This window comes from Sparus aurata, chromosome 3 (genome assembly GCF_900880675.1).
Source record: "Sparus aurata chromosome 3, fSpaAur1.1, whole genome shotgun sequence".
In the NCBI taxonomy this organism is placed as follows: Eukaryota; Metazoa; Chordata; class Actinopteri; order Spariformes; family Sparidae; genus Sparus; species Sparus aurata.
The window spans coordinates 16683907-16705864 of record NC_044189.1 but is presented as its reverse complement, the minus strand read 5'-3'; the positions used below and the strand labels follow the sequence as shown (position 1 = coordinate 16705864).

Genomic DNA, 21958 nt, shown 5'->3' with positions numbered 1-21958 from the left:
GAATATTAACTATAGTTAAAACAAGAAACTTTTTGTTTTACTTTCACCACTGAGGGCAAAAAAATGACACGCTGGTCCCTTGACGTCTTTTCTAGTCTCAGGAAAACTCCTTCAGCTCTTTCAGGGGCGGAGTTTCATACAGGGATTTGGTTTCCTCAAGCCCTTTTGACTGACTTGCATACTAAGAACAAACAGACCGGAATGTGCAGTAAGTGTGTGAACACAGCAGATGGCAACACAGATTAAGGATTTGGGCTGCATCAGTGATTGTCTGGGATACCTCTACCCTAGAAACCACTCCGCCCTCCTTCTCCACCATCGGATTAGTGCGTTATCACACATTATCTCTCTCTCTTCCCCCCCCCCCCCGACTGAGGCTGACAAACATGCTGTTTAATCAAACACAGCATGCAGTCATCTCACATGAAGGAACAGCACCCACTTAAGGCATAAAGGCCTATAAACAGAACATCTCTGTCGAATCAGAGGTTCCCAACACTCATCTGTGATCCATTACCAGGCCCTGGAACATTTGCTGATGTGCCGCAAGGAACAGACGATAAAATGAACAGACTGAATTATAATCATATAACACTGGAGATTATAACAGTCTATATTTGAATCTCCCTTGTGATTAATAAAGTGCCTATTTGTGCAGTAATTTTCATGAACAAAAGTGATTTGTATAGTTGTTTATAGTGTTCCTGAGATCTATCTGTAGTTTTAACTTATTAAGTAAACAAGTTAGGTTTCTGGGTAACACTTTATAAGTTAACTGTAAAATGAAAACTCATCTACTATTTACTCACCCTCATGTTGACAGAAGAAAAGCCAGTTAAAGTTTCATATTCCACAAAACATTTCTGGGACTTCCAGCATTCTCCTAAACATCTAAAGTAGATGGGGACTTTTTTTTAAATGTAAAATAACAACTGAAGAATATAAAACGGCTCCATACAGCTCATCCAGTGTAATCCAAGTCTCCAGAAGCCCCAAGATCCAAAGTTTATTTGAAAAGGTTTTGTTTACAACCTTTTAAAGCCAAAATTGTCATTGTAGCTGCTACGCTAAAAGTGTTAATGTTCACCCTGTATTAAGGGTGTAAATAATGTCTTTTTAATTCAGTTTGTTTTCTCCAGTATTCTGGAGACTTGTTTTATGACAGACGCAGTATTTGGATTTTAAAACAAGTCCCCATCTACTTCAGTTACTCAGGAGAATGCTGTGTAACTGTTTTGCTGTGAAGCTCCAGACATTTTGTGAACTCAGCATTAATAAGCTCATAAGATCATAGAATAAATTCAAAAAATATATAATCTGCTGCTACAAGGACAATATTTTTCAACAATTATAACTTCTGTCAAGATATATTTAAAAGTATCTTTAAATTATCATAACTGTGTTTTTACATCAGCCTCTACTTGTGGAGGAGATTACAACTACATTAGAGTGTTTTATAACCCATTAATAAATGTTTATTTACATGGGAAATGCTAAGCAGTTTTCTGTTAAGTAAATTTTTTTTTTAACATCTTTCAATCTGTCATTTTGTTTTCTTGTAATCAAGACTTATGTGTGTGTTGGTAGGTGATCACGCCTGAATAAACACAATCATGAACATGTATGCACACTTAGAAAAATGAAGTGTAGAACTACGCTTTACCCGACCCCCCAACACCCCTCTATGTCCAAGCTGTTTGGTCTGCAACAAAATTGCCTTAATTAAAACTAAAAATATGTTTGACACATATCAAATAAAGGACTAACAGAGCAATGCGCATTTATTGTAGCCAAGCCACATGCAACCCAAACCAAGTATGCTGGCATTAATATCTCTACTGAAAACATCCCAATAGTAATGTTAATAGAACATGCAGAAGATCACACACTATTTTACGATTACACACTGACATAGATACTTCAAAGACACACACACACTCAGACAAACAAACATTAAGTCAAAAATGTATGGGGGAGAAGTCACAGTGGAAGTGGCTGTGAATCTCTTGAGGGCTGTCATACTCAATCTTGACACAAGGGGGCACTGGAGGGCTTTCTGGAGAGGCAGGGCTGACCTGAGAAGGCAGAAGCGATGAAGCCTTGGTTGGCGTGATCTCTGCTCTGAGGCGAGAAGGCCGCAGGGTGGACACAGGAGGGAGGACAGTAGTGCTGCTGGTGGTTGTGGTGGTGGTGTTGTGTGTATGGGTGTGTGATAAGCGCTGAGAGCTTGCATGCGAGGTCCCGTGGTCCCCCCGGGAGAAGAATGATGGGGGAGGCAGTGTGGTGGAGGAGGGTGGCTGATGATCTCGAGCCCCTCCTAGATTGGCGGGGTAAGCTGAAGGGCATTGAGCGTGCTGGTGGATGGTTGGTTGACTGTACATGTTACCCCACGGGTACGACTGGTATGCTGTGATCCCACCTGCAAGGAAACGGATTTAAACAGAGATGTGACAGCTGAACTTTGCTGAGGCTATTTTAGCTCAGGAGCAGGGCCACATCTCAAACACACCTCATCCTCTAATATGTCTATAAAGGTCTACCTGACCTGCATTCCTGTTTGTTCCCTTTTTTCTGTTCCCCACCATTACTACCCTCTCATCTCTCTCCTCTCTCATTGGTCCCCATAAGCCAGTGGTTCATGGTGTGCCATGAGGCTAGTACAGATATGCCATGAGATCTATTATTGCAATGCACAAATATGCAACAAGTAAGTAGTGAGTTTTTAATTCCCTATTTTGGTACTTTGTACGCATTTGGCATTCATGCAATTGTCTGGTGGTGGGAATTATTTGAGTCTGACACATCAAAGGCCCTGATTGACGGCCGGTGTGAAGGAGGATAACGGGGGAAAATGGATCGCTTTGTTGTACGGCACAGCTCACCTCATTTCTAATTTTGTGACCTGTCTGGTTTAAATCTGCGTTGCTGCTTTTATGTCATTTTACAAAGTTTCAAAGGAATGCTTAAACGAATGCTTGATTAGGCTTTAGTAAATAAAAATATGGGTTTAAGTGTGATTAGATTACACGTCATTATCATCGTTAATCTTTCATTTAAAGTTCAATAAACACTTACAATGGGGTGTCCTATGCAATGCGTAGTTTCCAGCATTGTTTTCTACTACGGACATCTGTATCATATCTTCCCTCTTGCTTCCCCCAAGATGTTTACATTGAAGCGAAATAGCCCTTTATTCCATTAACAAACACACAAGAAGGGCAAACAGGGACACAAACATAGTCCAACCTACAGTCCTGGTTTGGTAGAAGCTTCTCTCTCGTTCACAACTGAAAAATTAAAATGAGGTAACGTATGAGGTCCAAATGCAAGTAAATAAAGTGTACATTATAATATTAAGTAGATAATAAGAGCACAGGAAGACAAGTTCCCGTATGTTTTCACTAAACTAGGGGATGCAATGATTGTAGTTTACTATCAAAGTTTACCCAATAAATAAAAAGGCTAAATGCTAATGCCAAAATAAACATTTGTATTTCCTTGTTGGTTGTGGTCTTTACTCGAGAGCTGAATGCATAGCAGGAAGAGTTTTTGGAGTCATTAAGGAGTAGAGAAGAACTGAATAGAGAAATTTTGGTGACTAAGCACTTCCAAGATTTGGACGGGTGTGAAACTATTACATTTAAATCATCAGTATAAAAAGATAAACAACTAGAATATATCTGTAGGTATACTACTATACTTTTAGAAACCTAACAATACATTCAGCATGATAAATCAATTTATTTTGAAATTCTGGGTTAATTTTCGAAGAACTTGTAGTATTTTATTCCCAACTGCAGGAAGGAAGATTCTGATCTCATGGGTATCTTCATACATATAGGATTTTTTCCAGTTTGAGCACAGAAACTGAGTTGGATTGACAGTTGACAACTACAATTACCATGAAAATGCTGTGCCTTTATGTTGAGGAATATCGAGATACTAACTGAAAGAAAACTTTGACTCCACACTCAACATGACTGCAACACCAGGGCCATTGTGCATTCATGTAACCAGATTCTACGTTTTCATACAGGTGTTATATTACAATGTCACAAACAAATAAGAACTAGAATTACTGCCTCATGGTTTTGTCGGCCCAGTTGCAGTGCCTGAGCTATTGCATTGAATAATGATGAGGAGAACATGTTTTATAGAACATTATGAAGTTGCACTGAAGTTGACCTTTGACCTTTTGTTTAAAAAATGACATCACTCCATCATTTTATCCTATTAGACATTTCTGTACAATTTAGTTATAATTATTGTATGAATTTTTGAGAAATTGCAAAAAATGTGTTTTGGAGGTCATAGTTACCTTTAACCACCAAATTCTGATCAGTTCATCCTTGAGTTTAATTGGCCATTGGTGTCAAACTTGTAATTCTCTAAGCATTTCTGAGATATCATGTCCACAAATAAATAATTTTATATTTATGGATCTTCATGTTTTGGTTTCCTTTTTTTTTTTTTAGTATTTTGCAACCATGTTCTCACCTCAATATGTAAGATGCTGCACTGGTGCATTTTTAAGTTCCAAAAATAAATAAATCAAATGTCATCCCTGTGACTCACCATGATGGCCTGCCGACTGCAGCAGGATCTGCCCTGTGCTCTGGGACTGGAAGTAGGTGTGGCCTCCAGTCGAGTAGGTGACCATGCCAGTGGAGTTTCCTCCCGGTCCAAAAGTCAGGTAAGATGTAGGGTTAGAATCTGGGGGGTTGGGGGTGAAGTAGGGGGAGGGGGTGAGGTATGCCATGCGGGGCAGGGATGCTTGAGGTTGATGCTGGGGCTGGCTGGTGGGGTAGGAGGTCTGCAGCTGATAGGGGAGGTTGTTGTTCTGCTGGCTTGAAGTCAGATAGTCGAGCTTCTCCCCAAAGTCAAACAAAGAACTGAGGACGATACAAAGAAGAATTTAGTCTCAGGCGCACACACCCATGAATATAGAGTGTTACTAGAGAGAGATCCATATGGTCATAAACTCTTAAACTCCTCTGATAAATCCATATATCTCTGATCCATCTGTCTTTTTATCACTCTGTTCCAAAACAAGGAGAAAAGGAGTCATACAAGGAGACGTTAGGTGAAGGCTGTGCAGTGACAGGACTGTCAAAAATGACTGACAACATTTTTATCTGCAAAATGGGGTCCAGAAGGAAATCTGTGATATTTCTACAATGATTACTTTATAAATCACTCATATCAGCTCCCTGTCTGGGTCAGGGTCAGTTCACCCAAAGATTTAGGGGCTGTTCACACATACCTAATCAAGAGCAGGGACTGTGATAGGCTGCCGTTTATTATGATTTGGACCTGTAGTGTTGCAGCCCACCATGCCCAGCTGAGCTACTGAGATTTGAAAGATGCTCAGGGGACAGCTTAAAAAAAATTCTAGTTAATGCAAATATCCTCCGACCCACCGCAAGCAACAACCACATGACTGCCAATTACACACAGAGAGTTGTGTACTGCTCCACTCCACTAGTGGAGAGAGGATTGTTTCAAGTGACTGGACTGCAATCTTGTCAGCTCACGTGCCACTGTATTAAAACAGTTTCAACAATGTATACTGCACATAGATACTATATAAAAAATAACAATAAAAGAGCTATTCTGTACACAGGACACAACTGTTTAAGAAAAGAAAATCTTCCTTGAGTGTACTATATGGTGGCTATGTTAGACACAAACAATCGAGCATGGAAATAATGTGCTAGTTAAATTACAACCTACTGCTCTTATCGATGTGTGTGCAATAGTGTTGTCAAAAACATCGAAAATACCAACACAGAATTTTTGAATATTTACACTGTACAGATCTACCCGTATCAACTGCGCTTACTCGCTCTGTCTTCATTCCAACCCTTGTTATTTATATGACTCAATATTGTTTCAGTTTTTCTCTGCAGTATCATTATTTTTCAAGATATTGTACTGAACTAAGCCATTTCAGTATCTTGAAATAAATAGTTTGATAAGTTTGGGTCTACAGTCTTGCTAGCGACTCTGAGAGGCTGTACTTGTGCATAGTCCTAATAATCATAGTGATGTTCACCAAATTAGTTCAGTATGTTTGCATGAGGTTGATGTAGATGTCATTAGTGTCAAATCTATTACAGTAGTAAGAATATTTAACCTTAAACCTCGTAGTGATGAGAGAGGTAGAGTCTGAGGATGATAAACTTTGTGCCAATCAGGCATTTTTTTTAAGCGAAGACTTTGACTGTCAGGGGATCGCCACAATCAGCAGGGTTCATCCTCTTTCATGGCAAAGAAGATTGACCAACCAACATCGCCATCCACAGAGACATCCCACTAGCTATACAAAACAAACATTTTCTCAATTACCTCATAATGTCGAAACACTGCTGCAGGTAGTCACTGGGTTATTACTACTGGCACTGTTTGAGACAGAATGTCCCAGTTACTCTACAGAACACACTGTCAACCAATCTGAAAGGAACTATTATTTATGTTCAAAGTCGTACCAGTGAAAATATGTTCTGTTGTAATTTAAGTGAACTGACCCTCTAACTTCAATAGCAGGACCAGATTGAAAATGTATTAATATTCATTGTTTTGTCTTTGTGTCGTCTTGCATCGGGAGACTTTTAGTGCTGTGATTCATAAATGTCATCTAACAAACATAATTTTGTACAAAGCAACTGAGACGTCTCACAGCATGATTTCAGAGATATTTCAGAGCGCCAGCTGAACCTGACTCCCTCTATTACAGGCGCTGTCTGAGGCATCATTATATCAGTATTTCGCAGGATCCCTGCTCGTGTCTGCAGCCTGCCAACCCACTGTCCGCCTGTCATCTCTTGTACTCGTTGTCCCTGTTCAAATCATTTTCTAGTATTCATGTCACTGCCGGCTGTGAGCTGAGCTGACCTGGTGTCTGTCTGCAGAGACTGGGAGTCACGATGGGCCAAGGAGGAGCCAGCCTCCACAGCATCCAGGAACAGAGGTGGAGTGTGAGCCAGGGAGTTAAGAAGAGGTGGAGTCGGGTTGGCAGGGTTGTAGGTCGTTGTGAAAAGGGGGAGACTGGCTCGGCGCAGTGGGGGAGGGCTGTGCATGGGGCGTGGGTGGTACTCTGCCAACCCCCCCTGAGATGAAAGCTGGTGCTGGCCCCCATCTCTCACTCTGGATTGGCCTTGGAGATTATACATAGAGATTAAACATTGAGATTAAAGTGATACTGTAGTTTGGTTTCTGGGGAATTTTACTCTTCTTAACATGCAGTGTGAAGGGTTCACTGAGCACTGAGATTAAACTTGGCTGAACTCAAAGCATGGATTCCTACAGAATCAAGATAAAGCTTCTCTTTAAATTCCCATCAAGTGAAAATCAATGTTTAAGCATTTTTATATCAAAGGTGTTGCTCTATGTCTCACCCATATGCCAGTATCAGACCCAAGAACAGCAAAATAAAGTAGTTTTGTAGGTATTTTTTAATGGTATTTTAGAAGAACTCAATAAAAATGCTGATGACTCATCCTGGAGTATATGTTGGGGACATTTACTAATTTTGCATCCAATATATGCTTTCTTCATTTTTATGACAGTACAATGGATTTATAAAAGGAAACATGGCCCAGAAGAGCGTAGTGTTTTGATGGAGCAGGACACCCTGATTGCACAACTTTACCTGTACTAGTAGCTTTGTTGCTAAATAACCACTAACTGCTGCTAAATGAAGCTGCCCTTAGCTAGTTAGTCTCACAGTTTTTTTGAGTGAGCCTTGGTATGCTCTGTCCTGGTCTGGCTGTGTTTACTGGTAGCTGCCAGTCTGGACAGAGTCAGCAGATCGCTATCTCCACAGTGAAGAGCGCAATGTATCTTCAGCACTATTGGCTACTTGAAACGCTAATTAATATCCATAACAAGTCCCTCCCTAACTGTTTGTTTGTACAGGATAGACCGTACTATGCCGAAGGAAATAGCGTGCTACAAGCTGTTCAATTGGAACTTTAAAGAAGAAAAATACACTAACAAGTACAAACTGTAAATAAGGAGGTTGTATGAAGCCGATTATTTCAGTATTCAACATAAAATTCAGACTAAGATCCAACTAACCACTACTTTTGTTTTATTGTGAAAAAACAGATGATAATACTAAGGGGGTGTTGGTGCCATCAGTGGGACCTCTCAGTGGGACATTCAGACCAAAACAAGCCTTGCATTTAACATGTCTATAGCTTAACTATGAGACAGGATTTTACAGCTTCTGAAAAAAAAATGTAACCACTTTCCTATCTTTGCCCGACAACCCTGCAGTTGTTCTGCAGATGCCCTCTGCATCAGTATCCCCACATACCGTGGTCTCACTGAACTGAACAAGAACAAGGCAGCTGTGTTATTTTCATCTGAACACAACCTCAGGCTGTGTGCACACAACAAATGTAATCTAACATGTGAATTAATTAAAGATTATTAATGCTAGACCTCTGAGCAAAGACTATTAAACTCTCAGCCGTGGAGAAAGTGTCATTTGAATGCTGCTCAATCACAAAGACCTTCATTAATTAAGCTAATATAGCTAATTTCATTATTTATCACAACCTCTGGTTTCACACAATGAAATAACAAAGACATCCTGACTCTGGTTGATTACGGGAAATAGCATAGTTCCCCCAGAAACCATACTGATTTTGAATACTAACTATTGAGCACAATGTTCAAATGCATCAAGAGCAGTACATTTTGAGAAAATGTGTTAATAAATGAGGATTTAGAGACCTGGGCTGTTGAGGCTGGCCAGCAGGTTGCTGTAGGAGGGCACAGTCTGTTTGGACAGGGTGGGGAAAGAAGGTACTGTGGAGGTGAGTTGGGGCACCTTGGTGGCAAAGTGACCAGAAAAAGAGGGAGCTCCCTTACTGAAAAAGAGAGATAACATAACTAATAATACGCCATTGACAGCTAAAAAATTACATAAACACAGAGATGACACTGTGATACCTGTTAGGTGCCAGTGTGGGTTGGGTGGAGTTATTTGGTTGAAGTGTAGGGCTGCTGTTATATCCAGTTCTACTCTGTCTGTGTTCAACCTTTGCTGTGATGGAGCGCTCCACTTTCCTCCATTTTGCCCTGCGGTTCTGAAACCAGACCTGGCACACAAAAACATGCGGACAAATATTGGAGAGAATGTGAGGATGGTCGTGGGAATATGGAAGGTGACAGAGAGAGAAAGGAGTCGAAGACCAAGATAGAGAGGTAAAACTTAAAGGGATATTCCGGTGTAAGTTTAATCCATGGTCTAACACACCATGAAACTGTGTTAGACTTCCTCTCGAGAGATCAAGTTAGCAGACCGCTAATTTACGGAGTTTTATCAACCTCAGAAACGACCGCACGACAACAATATACTGCAGTAAATGGATCCAAATATAAACCGCCACCAAAAAGCTACAAATAATGCTCAGAACAGCACCAAACTTCAGCAACAGTACAAATAGGGTCTCAGCACATAGTCCGGGGCATTAAAGCTCCACTAGCTTAGCTGGATTTCTACTGAAAAGCTGCCAAAATTTACCACTCTTCTGCAGCAGCTTCCTGTTGACGGGAAGTCCCGACGACTCGATTACCGAGTGCAGTAGAGTTCCGCGGCTCATGGATGAAAATGTATGATTATGACTCCATGGAAAAGCAATCAAAGTTCATTTGTATCTTACCTGCCGGTTTATAACAGTTATTATCGAGAGCGGACAGGGAAAAGAACGGAATTGAGCATTTCTAACCGCACTTGGTAATTGTCGTGTCAGGACTTCCCTGACCCGGAAGTTGATGGAGGAGAGTTGAAATTTGTTTTTAGCTTCCCAATAGAAATCCAGCTAAGCTAGCGGAGGTAAGATGTCCCAGACTATGTGCTGAGACCCTATTTGTACTGTTGCTGAAGTTTGGTACTGTTCTGAGCATTATTTGTGGCTTTTTGGTGGAGGTTTATATTTGGATCCATTTACTGAGTATTGTTGTTGTGCGGTCGTTTCTGAGGTTGATAAAACTCCGTAAATTAGCGGTCTGCTAACTTGGATCTCTCGAGAGGGAGTCTAACACAGTTTCACAGTGATTTAGACCATGGATTAAACTTACACTGGAATATCCCTTTAACTCCTTGTTTGATAAGCACTTAATCTGTTCTTAGAGTTACACCATCAAATAAGCAATATAAAGGATTCATAAGGGACATTTCTCAGAGGATCAAAAGAGGAAAATGGCTGTCAAACCATTATTCTTTGAGGTGTGACACCAACTGCAGCAGCGATGATTTTCCTCTTCTCTGCATCAGGATAATGGTCCTCCAGGAACAAGGCCTCTAAATGCTCTAACTGATCTGCACGCATATGCAAAGGTACACAAACACACACACACTAAATGGAGGTCAACTATTTGCTTAGTCAAATCGGAACACACCTGGATAAACTGACACTTCAGTTACCAGTACTGTAGAGTGTTCGTGTTTTCTTCTTTGGTGCAGGTGGCAGCAGGCAGCTGTCCACAGTCTCTAACCCCGGCAGCAGAGAGAAGCTCAGGGCACGGCCACGACCCCTGGTGCTGTAGCGGATGGAGCGCCGGGTGGAGTAGACCTGGGTTATCTCCATCTGCCATTTACCAGACAAACATTGTCTCAGTACTCATCAACTTGGTCAAATATTGTCTGATTAGAAATTATAATTATTTGCACTAAGTGTGAATAATCACATTTCTTTAGAGCTGAACTCAAGTTTGGAGGATGGAAAAAAAATGAGGTGTAAACCAAAAGCCAGTGGGGATCTTTGTCTGCCAAAACACAACTGAAGTGCAGCAAAAATGGCACAGTTGAACATTTCAGCCCACAGAAGGCAAAGTAACAAAGATTTTCTGGAAATAAAAGTTGGTTCAGGAATTCAAAATCCAAGTATTTCATTTACAGTTTTGTCTATGCACCTCTCATGGTATCTACACACAAGGGTACAGGTAATGATTTTTTAATCTTTAAATGATCTGAAATTATTTTCTTGATTGACCAATTATTGTTTGGACTATACAAAAAATTCTGCATTCCCATTTCCCAGGGCCCAAGATCATATCTTTGATCGCCTCATTTGTCTGACAGACCGTCTATAAACCACAGATATTTAATTTGCCATTGTTTGGCTTGAAAAAAGGCTTGAACAATTAAACAGTTCTCAAAATAAGTTACAATTAATTTCCTGTTAATACATGAATTAATTGACTTATTGTTTCAGCATCAGCGTTTTCTGTATTAATTGGCTCTACCCACATCCCGACTCACAGGACAAGCAATACAGGCATGTTTGTGTTTTACGGTTTATGTTTGCTTTTCTGCTTGCTGTATTTCTACAATGAGTGCAGTTGAAGCCTGAAATCAGGAAAATTTACATTTCTTGCTGTTCATAATATGACTTAATGATTATCTGCAGCTGTGAGTGGTGAACGGAGCCTACTTACAAAATAAAGATTACTGGCAAATTTCATGGTGTAGGTACGGTAAATCACACTGGCAAATAATGATAAATTATTATAATAAATTTCCCCTCACATATTTTCAGAGTTAGATGAAATGATTTGACACAGTTTGACATGATCAAATTCTGCATGTGCGTATTCCAATGCTTCAATGAAGTCTTTCGCCCACTGATATCACACCAGATCACACACTGAGCTGGAGATTTAAATCAGGGGGCTGTATTCACAACCACATCATTAATATTGCAGCAGACTGTAGGTGTTAATCATTTCATACACATCACACTGTAATTATATGTGACAAATGAGTAACATGGAGATCTTAACTAGAATATGCATAAATGTCTGCCATGCTGCTCTGCAATCAAACATTATTCAAAACCACAGACGTTTATTTTAAAGTTCATGCAATTTACCCAACGTTTCCAAGTATCTCTAAGCTGTAAGGCTGAATTTAGGTCTAAACTGAAATGAACCAAAATGAAGCAGCAGACATCAAAATGTTTCAACTGGAATGAATAATTCTTAATAATAATTGATTGTATTTGTACCGCTGCTATGATGACCTAAATTCCCCATGAGGATAAATAAAGCTATCTATCTATCTATCTATCTATCTATCTATCCATTTGATACAGTTGCCATATAATCTACTTTAATGATTTCAACACTGTTATAGAGGTGTTTATTTAATTAGATGTTTTAGCATGGAGGTTGTTGTTAGTGGTGGTTCTGTACTGGCTTGTCTTATGTTATGTTGAGTTTATAATAATCAGCACAGACAAAACAATTTTAACACATCTCAACATATTGTACTGATATCAATAACACTACATTCACGCTTTGCCTCTATAATAGGGTTGCACGATGTTGGAAAAAACTGACATTGCGATTTTTTAAACCCTGCGATATATATTGCGATATGAAAAAATACAGGAATGTTCATCAGATGACGTTAATAGCACTTTATGTGATGCTGCATTTCAAAATGATCAGCATTTATATTTCATATGAGCTCATGCATGCGTGCGCCCTCCCAGAACTCCCATTCCCCAGCTGTCTTACTTTCATTTATAAAAATTACATCTGTCTAATTTTCCTTCGGGTGCGGGTCGGGCGTCGGTAACAATTTATAGTGGGTCGGTGTGGGTGCGAAATGTAATTTGTGCTACTGTACGAAAACGGGTCGGATGCAGTTTTAGGTATGGCTTGTATGGGTGGATTTTCAAAATAAGACCTGTGCAGGACTCTGCTGTGTGGTACCGATGTAAATAGTCAAACAAATTAATGGTGTTACCTCGTTGTGGCAACAGATGCAACACACTGTCGACACGGAACACGTGTTTGGTCAATATCATCCTTCTTGTAGCCGAAATAATTCCAGGTATCTGACGTTGCTTTTTTTTTGGCACCAAATCTTCGTTCTTGCGATTTTCTCTTGTTCGTTGCTCATTTTTCAATGTTGTTACCAGCGACTCACTCCATGTGCAGGGGCTGGTCTGCTTCGGCACACTGATTAAGAACTAATGTGATTGGTGGATCTCTGTGCATGACTGTGCATTGCAGGCTCTGCGATGTGACTACTGCACACATGTACATCGCGATGGCGATGCTCAAACGATATATCGTGCAGCCCTACCCTATAATAAACGTAAAATTGTATTCATCAGTGTCTGAAAATGTTGGCCAAAACTGAGTTTGTTGCAGAGGCTGCAGCAGACTGAAGTAGGATTTTTTATAACCTTAAAGCCACTTAAAGGGAAACTCCACCAAATTTACACATCAAAGTCTGTTTACAGGTCTTTGGGAGTACTATCGCATAAGTGAAAAGGTTGTATATAAAACCTTTCATGACTCCAGACAGAGTTTCATAAAATCTAATAAATTGCGTCAGTTGGATCTGAAAAGGAAAAAACAGTGCAAGGATTTGGAGTTTGAAGAGTGAGCTTACAAATTCTTTGTAGCCTCCTCCTCTCTCTGCTGGAGGCCAGTGGCACAAGGCTACATTAGCCGCTATTTGCATTAAACACATCTGAATCTCAGAGCGAACTATTCATCACCTTTTGTATTGTGGGTAGTGTAGACCCCCCATTCTGACAGACTTTCAGCCACCTTGCTCAGATCCCCCATCTTTCAACTTGGCCTTCTACACAAATGCAACAAGAGTGCATGTTTCGTGGTTGTGACAGCTACACTACAGTTGACAGGAATAATTGAAACTGTGATACAGTTATCAACAAATCAAAATAAATGTGGGCCCAGGGCACACAGTGGGGAGCAAATAGCCCCTTTCCTACTTCCCTAGTTCTTGCACCCTTGCTTGGACCATGCCAAATTTCATACTCTGCAAAATTTTGTGACTGCATATTTTACAGTGCTTTATGCTTACAAAATATGTCAACATGCAGGCAGACATAAGAACCAAAACGTTCTCAAAAAAAGATGAGATGTTTATATGCTTATTTAAAACTGTCCATTGTGAGTTTGAAAACATTCTAAGAGCACAGTAATTTATTTGTCGAGTACCTTTTACAGGGAAGATAAAGGGGAATAATGCGTGTTCATGAGTTCAAATGTGTTGGAAAGAAGTTCAGGTGCAATGCTGTTCACTACCTTTGTTTACAGCGTGTGGCTGGTACACAGTGACACTCTATTCTCACCTCAAGAGGCTGTGGGCCCTGCTGGGGGAGACTGTGAGGAAGCATGGGGCTGTGTGGCCTTTTCGTCCCGTGAGGCTGAGCAGGTGCAGGCTGGATCGGGACTGGAGGTTGTGAGGAGTAGAGCAGGGGAACAGGAACCGGGGGGCAGTACAGCCCAGTCCCCCCACAACCCAGATAGACAGGATCAGACAGGTCACAGCTGTTCATCAGTCCAATTGGAGGCTCCGAGAGAGCCGAGCTGTCCTCTGAGCTCACCGCTGTCACCTCCTGTATCATACTGCTCTTTTCCTCCTCAAACCTCTCACTGACATCTTTTAAACTTCTGCTGTTTCTCACACGCTCACTTTGCTTCTTACCTCGTCTCTTCCTACTCTTTTTCTTTTCATCGATCTCTTCTAGACCTTTTGTGTCTTTGTCCTCCTGTGTAGCAGTGATTGTTTCTTCATTGTTCTTAATCTTGTTCTCTTCCATCTGCACCTCCTGTGCATCGTCCACTCCCTGCCTACTCTCTAGCTTCTCCTGCTCCTCCTCCTCTTCTCCCTCTGTCTCCATCACTTCCTTTTCTGACATGACAACTTGCTTTTCTTTCTCCTCCTCCCCATCCTTATTTTCACTCCCCGTCTCCCCTCCCGCCTCTTCATCCTCCCTCTGATTAAACACTTCCCCTTTTCCATCCCTCCTCCTCTTCCCCATAATCCCTCGGCTGTTCTTTGTTTCCAAGTCTTCCAGTTCTTCACACAGAAGGCTTGGACAGTCTGTAACAGAGTGAAATGAGAAGAATTTCTTTTACTCTTGTCTATGATCTGTAAAGCCTGGACCTCTTTAACAGACTTAATGTGTGTTATAATTATCAGCGCTTTGTCTCTAAAACTCTGATTATCAACCCAACCAGACCTGCAGAGACTTTATCATAGTTTTGTAACTTGTACAACAAAGCTTTTTCCTGGTTGGTGTTGTTGGCAGTTTTGCACTGGTGTGAATATTGTCAATCGAACTCTGGTACTGTGAACTACATCCTCTGTCCTTAGAACCTCAACTCATGTGAGAAAAAACTTGCCATATTGTGAAAAAAAACCTTTAACAGGGGTAAAAAAAAAGATGGAAGAAACCTCAGGAAGAGCCACAGAGAAGGGATAACTCTCCCAGGATCGACAGACGTGCAATATATGTCAGATGTACAGAAGAGAACAACAAAATCACAATTTATATTGAAAGAATATCTGATACAAATCATATAATACATAACCAGACTAAGACTGCTTGAACAGGTGAGTCAGCTTCAGAGTGGACTCCTGTCGATTTAATTGTGGTGTGAAAGCAAAGCTGAACAACCTCAGGACTTCTGATAGCAGATATTTTAATTTAACATGATTTCAAAAGCTAAATTACAAATAATTGCAGGTCAGTGTCAAACACTTACTAGGTCACTGGTTTGTTTTTATTTACAAAGCCATTCTTGGCAGATTCCTATTAACTTATTTTCTCTTTAAACCTGAAATGTACAAATCACAGTCTGCGTTCTCTTGACATTTTGCAATTTGTTGTTCCAAGAGTCCAAAATGAATTGGGAAAGAAAGCTATTAGGAATTCAGTGCCCAATGCATGGAACAATCTATAAGCTGAATTTAAAACTCTGGAGTATTTCACCACTGAACAGCTTTAAAAACAATTGAGTCCAGGTTGTCTGTTTGCAAATGTTTTCTCCAATTACTTGGGTGTGCTTTATCCGTCTCACTTATAAAAGAGATATGTGCTCTCAATGGGACTAACCTGGTGAAATACAAAGAATAAAAAGAAGGAAATAACTAATTTTTTTGTATCATACTATGTGTACTTTGTCACTTCATTGAGTCTATTAGTGATCCCACACTTATAAGCCCCAAATCTGTACAAGTACAAAATGACTACTTTTCATCCTGTTGCTATCTGTTGGTCATTATTCATAACATGCAGTAGATCTGCAGTCTTACAACACTTAAAATCCCTTTCTTTTTGAGGTCTTTGTGACACAAAAGGACATAAATAGAAGCATTAAAGTGGTTCACAAACTAATGATGCAGGATGACAATCACCAAATCTGTCAAATCAACAAGTTACCTGTCAGTCTATATAATTGGTGTTTGAAGTTTTTTGCTTGGTGTGGACCAAATGAGCTCAACTACAGGTGTGAAAAGACAGCAAGGTTTTGATCATAAGTCCGATACGCCTAGAGGACATAAACCGCTCAGACCTCTCAGTTCATCTGACTTGTATTCTTGCTGTGAAGTGAGGTTAAGTTCAGGACAGAAGACTCAGGGTGTGCTCAGACATTCATTAATTTTAAAAACAGCCTTAAAAATGTTCTGTTGCCCTCACAGTGATGTGCATTACATTCTGCCTGATAGAATTATTTATGTATCTGTCCGTCTGTGTGCATGTTGGTAATGTCAATTATCAGAATGATGATTCATTATTGTTAGAGGTGTTTTCTTATAGTTCTTTTTTTCCTGTCTTTCTTCTCTCCACCCTAATATTCATGTGAAGGACCCATGTCTGCAGTTTGGCTTGGAAAGTTCTGAGTTGAGTACTTTTGGTTTAATCAAAACCTCTTTTTATAATGCCTCTACGGACACAAACCAGTTCATAATGAGGCCCCACTGTCATTTGTTGATTTATTTTAAATTATATGATGTGAAGCACAATTTTTGAGAGCCCCCTCCGACAGAGTAGCATTCACATCCAGGGCTGTTGTCACTACTGAGCTCATGCACATTTTGGGGGGTTTAAGGGGAATTTGGTGTCATGAGCTTCCGAGGAGGAATTACAAGCATCAATTTACAGAAAACCCAGTGGACAATATATTATAGGCTGATTCCAGCATTTTGTCCTTTTTATTTGTCCAGCATTGAAGGTGCACTATGTAGTTCTGGAGAAGAAAGAAAAAGATCTTTATCGACACAAACAAACAAACTGTTTATTCTTTAAGGAAACACAATTTCAGATTGTTTAACTTTGTTTATATGTGGCGGACCCTGCCACCTTTCTAGCTTCAAACTGTGTTCTGGGGACCTTATTTTCTCTGAGAACAGCTTAAAATTAAAATAAAGAGATCTGAGTTTGTGTTATTACCTCATTAATATTATAAATGTTAAAATTCTCAGCTTGAATTTCTTCTCCAAAGCTACACAGTGCCCATTTAAGTGTGAAGCTGGCTTTGAACTAGGGTTAAAAATAAAGGATTTGTCCATGAGTGTCATCAATCTGTTGATTATTCAATTAACTGATTGTTGTCTTGATCTTTAAGCTGTTAGAAAAGAGACAGAAAAAAACAAACATCTGTACATTCAGTTTACTACCATTGGTACAAAGTAATTCTAAATAACGGTCACATTTAAGAAGGTACAATACTTTTTTTGTGGCATTTTTTGTCTTTAAAGAGATTACCAAAATAGATAATAAATAGAATACATTTGTTATCCTACTCATCAATTATTCACCTTGTTTTTTGTAGACTGTGTTGAGGCATTGACAGAATCCTGGCTATGTTTTCACACTCTATATATTATTGCAGCCCACATTATATATGACTTTATTTCAGTGGAATTCACCTTACTCAGCTGTAAAGTTGAGGCCCTGGAGGCTGTAAATATTGATCACCTCAGCTGAAAGAAGGGCCTCTCCTGTAAGAAATAACTTGATAATGTAGTGGCTGTTATGTCTTTCATATTTCATGAGTCACGCGGTGACCTGCAGGTTGAACACAACCTGATAAACGTCATCCTCAGGAGGAGCTGTTGTCTGCAGTGACTTAATTAGTGTCCCAGCTGTGGAGCGCCTCGTGCCACCTCACCTGACCGTTAATTAACTCTGCACGGCTAGCAGCAGCTAAACTAGCTAACCTGTCCCCACCTGCAAAACACCGGGTCGTGAATGTTAATAACCCAGGTTTAAATCTTTAATTTGTCTCTGTGGAGCTAAGCAACACGGGGAGCTGCACCTCATGTGAGAGATTATCGGCTTTAAATGCGTCCAGAAAGTTTTGTAAAGTCGTTTAAAGTTTACCAAATGACACGCAGGTAAAAGTCTCTCTTTGGTCGACGAGTAAAGGCAATAAAACATTTAAATGTCAGCCTTACCAAAATCTTCATCACAGTCTTCTTCCATCGCCACTCAAACCCAATAAATTTGTACTAATAATCAATTAAGCCACGTTAAGGGCCACGAAGCGAATTGCTCCCGGGCCCGAGGCTAACGAGGTTGATTGATTGATTACCTCCCTCAGCTTGTGACTGAGAATTATCGCGTGAAGGGTGAATCTGAAACAGCCAATCAGTGACCAGAACAGGTCCAATCAGGGCCTGGTGACGCAGGTTGAGGGGTGCAGTATCACGCTGTCCACCTGAATGCACAGTATGTAAGATACAAAAATAATTTGCTGTTTTGGCTGAATGTTGTATTCATTACTCAACATTTACAAGTTAAACGAGCTGATTCTAGGTCAGATAATACATTCAGTCTCTCAGTGTACCAACGAATGAGCCGATAAGGCATGAATAAGCTTTACATGGCAATTTTTCATTTAGTTGTCAATACTAAATTGTTTTGAAATTGAACATTTTTCAATTGCTTTTTATGCATAAACAAACTTATTAAACAAACGTTTTGTTTTCATGACTGAATAAACTGAATGTACAAACTGACCTTAAAGGACAACATAATTTCATACTGTTTTACTGTTTTACTCCTTTCTACACATAGCTTCAAACAGTGTCCTGGTGACCTTATTTACTTCTGAGAGCAGCTTGTATTATTACCTCATTAATATTGTGAATATCAAAATTCTGAGTTTGAACTTCTTCTCCAAAGCTACACAGTGCCCCTTCAAAAAAAGAGATCTGGAGCAAGACAAACATGTAACATCTACTAGTATATAACTAAGTAGGCCTACCTCAAGTTAAAGGTGCAATATGTAAGAATTGACAGCCTCTTGAGTTCATTCTCCAAACAACAGTTGATAACATCTCACCAGAGTAACCGCTGACTGCTGCTAACTATGGCTATCATTGGCTGGTTAGCTCAAGGGAGGCGAACTTTGTTTGCTATACAAAGCTAACTGGCTGCTTGTTTTAGCTGGTATCAATTTTCTCATCCTACTCAATCCTCGCCATTAGCTAGTTAGCTTAGCTGTTTCATATTTTTATTGATGTGTATACAAAGAGTAACAAAGGCACTTGTTTCGGGACACATTAGTGTCGGCTTTAAACATGTTTGCATACACCCTTAGGTTTTAGATTGACATATTTTTAAGAACAAACAACAATTAAAGAAAAATACAACCGAATAGACAGCAGGCCTACAGTGAAAAAGTATTTAGACCTAGTCTGTATAGTGATTCAACTGAGCACATAAACATAATAAATGAGATGAGTAAATAATAATAAAAAAAGGAAAGAAAAGAGAAGAGTAGGAAAGAGAAAAGAAAGGAGAAAAAAAAGGGAGTGTGTATGGGGGGGAATTACATTGTTGCAAAAAAATTCATGAACGATTGCCATTTATTGTAGAATTTTTTCAAGTTTCCCCTTCTTGAATATCTAATTTTCTCAACTTTTAAAAAGGATATAGCCTCTTTAATCCATTGTGTACTGGAAGGAGCTGTTGTGGATTTCCAGTTAAGAAGGAGGTGGAGCTAGTTAGCTTAGCTGTAGAGCTAGTGATCTATCAGTGTTACTGTAGAATATATTCTCTGCCTGGACTGCAAGCTCAGAGAACTGTTGGTGTTGTTCAGGCTACACGACTAGCAAAGGACTTTTTGATGGCTGGGCGGATTGGAAGCATAGATGTTTTGGGCACAATGTCAAAACTTTTGTTAATTTTATTTCCATTCTTTGAACTTGAACTTGAACTGCTACTTTATACGTCTACTCCACCAGCCTTAAGAGAGAAATATTGTACTTTTTACTCCATTATCTTTGAGTGCTTTTCAAATGAAATTTAAAATTTTACATAACATTTGCTATGCTTAGAAATTACTACACATTATTTGAGGTTAAACTTGTTGATCTCAATCTTTGCGATGTAAAACCCTGTCTGTCTATGAGTAGTTAGCAGCTCCACTCAAGAAGGATTTCCTCTCTAATCTTTTCACATGCTTTCCGTTAAATAACAGTTCAAGGTCCAAAAAGATACAAGTAATGAATAATTAATTTTAAAAAAGCAATGATTAAAGAACTGTTTTTCTTCTCCCTTCTCCCATTAATCTTCTCACGACCCACCAGATTTATTTTGTGACCCTTAAGATGGGGCCTGACCCACAGGTTGGCAGCCACTGATTTAAACTAATTCTATAAACTGATAACTCCACCTTGAGCAGCTAACACAGTAGATTGCTGCTTATGTACTGATGCATCGGTGTTAAGAGTCTTATAACGAAATTGGAGTACATTTACTTTGGATAGTTGAAGCACATTTAGGTAGTCATACTACTGGTCTTTATTTAAGCAGGATTTTAAATGCAGGAAATTAACTTGAAATTGAATATTTTTACATTGTCTGTGCTTTTCCCGAAATAAACGACCTTCCACAATTGATATTCATAGTACATCTGTGAATTTCAATTATCACCTCATAACCTCCACTGTATCACTATAATGTGCAATAATGATGATAATTATGTGAGAACTGGGGTGGATCTCTCAATAAAACTCACTATTAGATTATTGCAGTTTTTGGGGGGTGTAAAAGTAGAACTCCATGTAGCTTGTAATTAAAAATAATCACACCCCTGTGAATCATATCACCATAAAATTGGGCTGTAGCTTAATAAAAGACTATTATGAAACTTGTAATGTGTTTTGGAATTTCAGTGCAGGTTGACTCAACTGTTGACAGATAGACACACATTCTTTCAGATTTGTCTCCAATAGACAAGCGAGAAAACTCCAGAAAACTGAAAGAAGGCTCTGTGACAGAAGAGAAACACTACTTTGAAGCTAAAGAGCCCTTAAAACAAAATAATGTGTCCATTTGTTTCCTGTGGAGGTCACTGGGGAAGTTGGAGGTTACCAGGGAAACGATAATTACGCCGGTGATTGGCGGAAGTAATGTACATAAAAGAAGAGTAGCAAAATAACTGACATACGTGGCGGCACTTTCAGGGCTTTTTAAGTGTAAGCTAAGTGGGCTAAGCAATAAAAATATTGTTAGTAGTTTTTACTCGATAAAGTTGCTGACCTAGATCTTTCTGATTGATTGATATGCTGAATCAAAGACGTAAGAAAGAGAATGAGCCGGGCGCCATACTTGGAAAAAAAAAAAAGAAAGACGATTAGCAGTCCTGTTGCCATGGAAAAGGCCAGATCCGGTTGAGTGAGATGATGCGACAGAAGTCGCGCCCATAATTCGCGCAAGGTATCGTGGGAGTTAGGAATAAGATGGCTACCTTTTTTCATCAGTTTTATGTTGTATTCATCTCAAACAAAGACTGATACTCCTCCTTTCTTTCAATAAATAAGGTAATAAATATTCCATACTTTATAAGAGAAAAGACAAAAGACTATTCTGGAAAAAAAGCATGAGTTTGTGTACATGAAAAACGTGTTTTTATTGCTTCTCACTCCAATATATAATCATGTGACCCCTCAGATTTATCCAGTGAGTCCTCAGCTGTAGGTTGAGGATAAATAACGCTGATCCTTTGAGCTTCTTATTCCACAAAATCCTAAAACAGGCCAACACAAAGCCTTTGTTGAATAAAGTGCACATGTAACAGCTCACTATCTATTATTCAGTTTCGTGCGCAGCTCCCAATCCAAACTATTGCATGTCGGTGGTGAAAATGCCAGGTTGCCTGA

The 21958-nt window shown here is 39.5% G+C and overlaps 1 protein-coding gene across 2 annotated transcripts; it reads right to left on the bottom strand.

Annotated features, from left to right (window-relative positions):
- Positions 1–1755: 1755 nt before the first annotated feature.
- On the bottom strand, positions 1756–18400 carry nobox (NOBOX oogenesis homeobox). 2 transcript variants are annotated; one of them, XM_030412603.1, is made up of 9 exons: positions 18245–18400; positions 14130–14884; positions 10439–10601; positions 10227–10333; positions 8962–9110; positions 8743–8879; positions 6895–7156; positions 4576–4892; positions 1756–2419 (listed from the first exon to the last, which is right to left on the bottom strand). In XM_030412603.1, the coding sequence occupies exons 1-9, from the start codon at positions 18270–18272 to the stop codon at positions 1959–1961; spliced, it is 2379 nt and encodes a 792-aa protein (XP_030268463.1). In that variant the 5' UTR covers positions 18273–18400; the 3' UTR covers positions 1756–1958. The 2 variants fall into 2 exon arrangements, with proteins under 2 accessions (XP_030268463.1, XP_030268464.1); XM_030412604.1 differs by lacking the exon at positions 18245–18400 and adding an exon at positions 17717–17733.
- Positions 18401–21958: the final 3558 nt, after the last annotated feature.

Bases quoted from the DNA above. Each gene is read 5' to 3' on its own strand.
- nobox (XM_030412603.1), bottom strand. From the start codon at position 18,272: ATGGAAGAAGACTGTGATGAAGATTTTG. The intron at 10,334-10,438 runs GTAACTGAAGTG...ATATGCGTGCAG, and splicing joins ACGAACACTCTACAGTACTG to ATCAGTTAGAGCATTTAGAG. The intron at 7,157-8,742 runs GTCTCTAAATCC...ATAATCTCCAAG, and splicing joins GGCCAGCCTCAACAGCCCAG to GCCAATCCAGAGTGAGAGAT.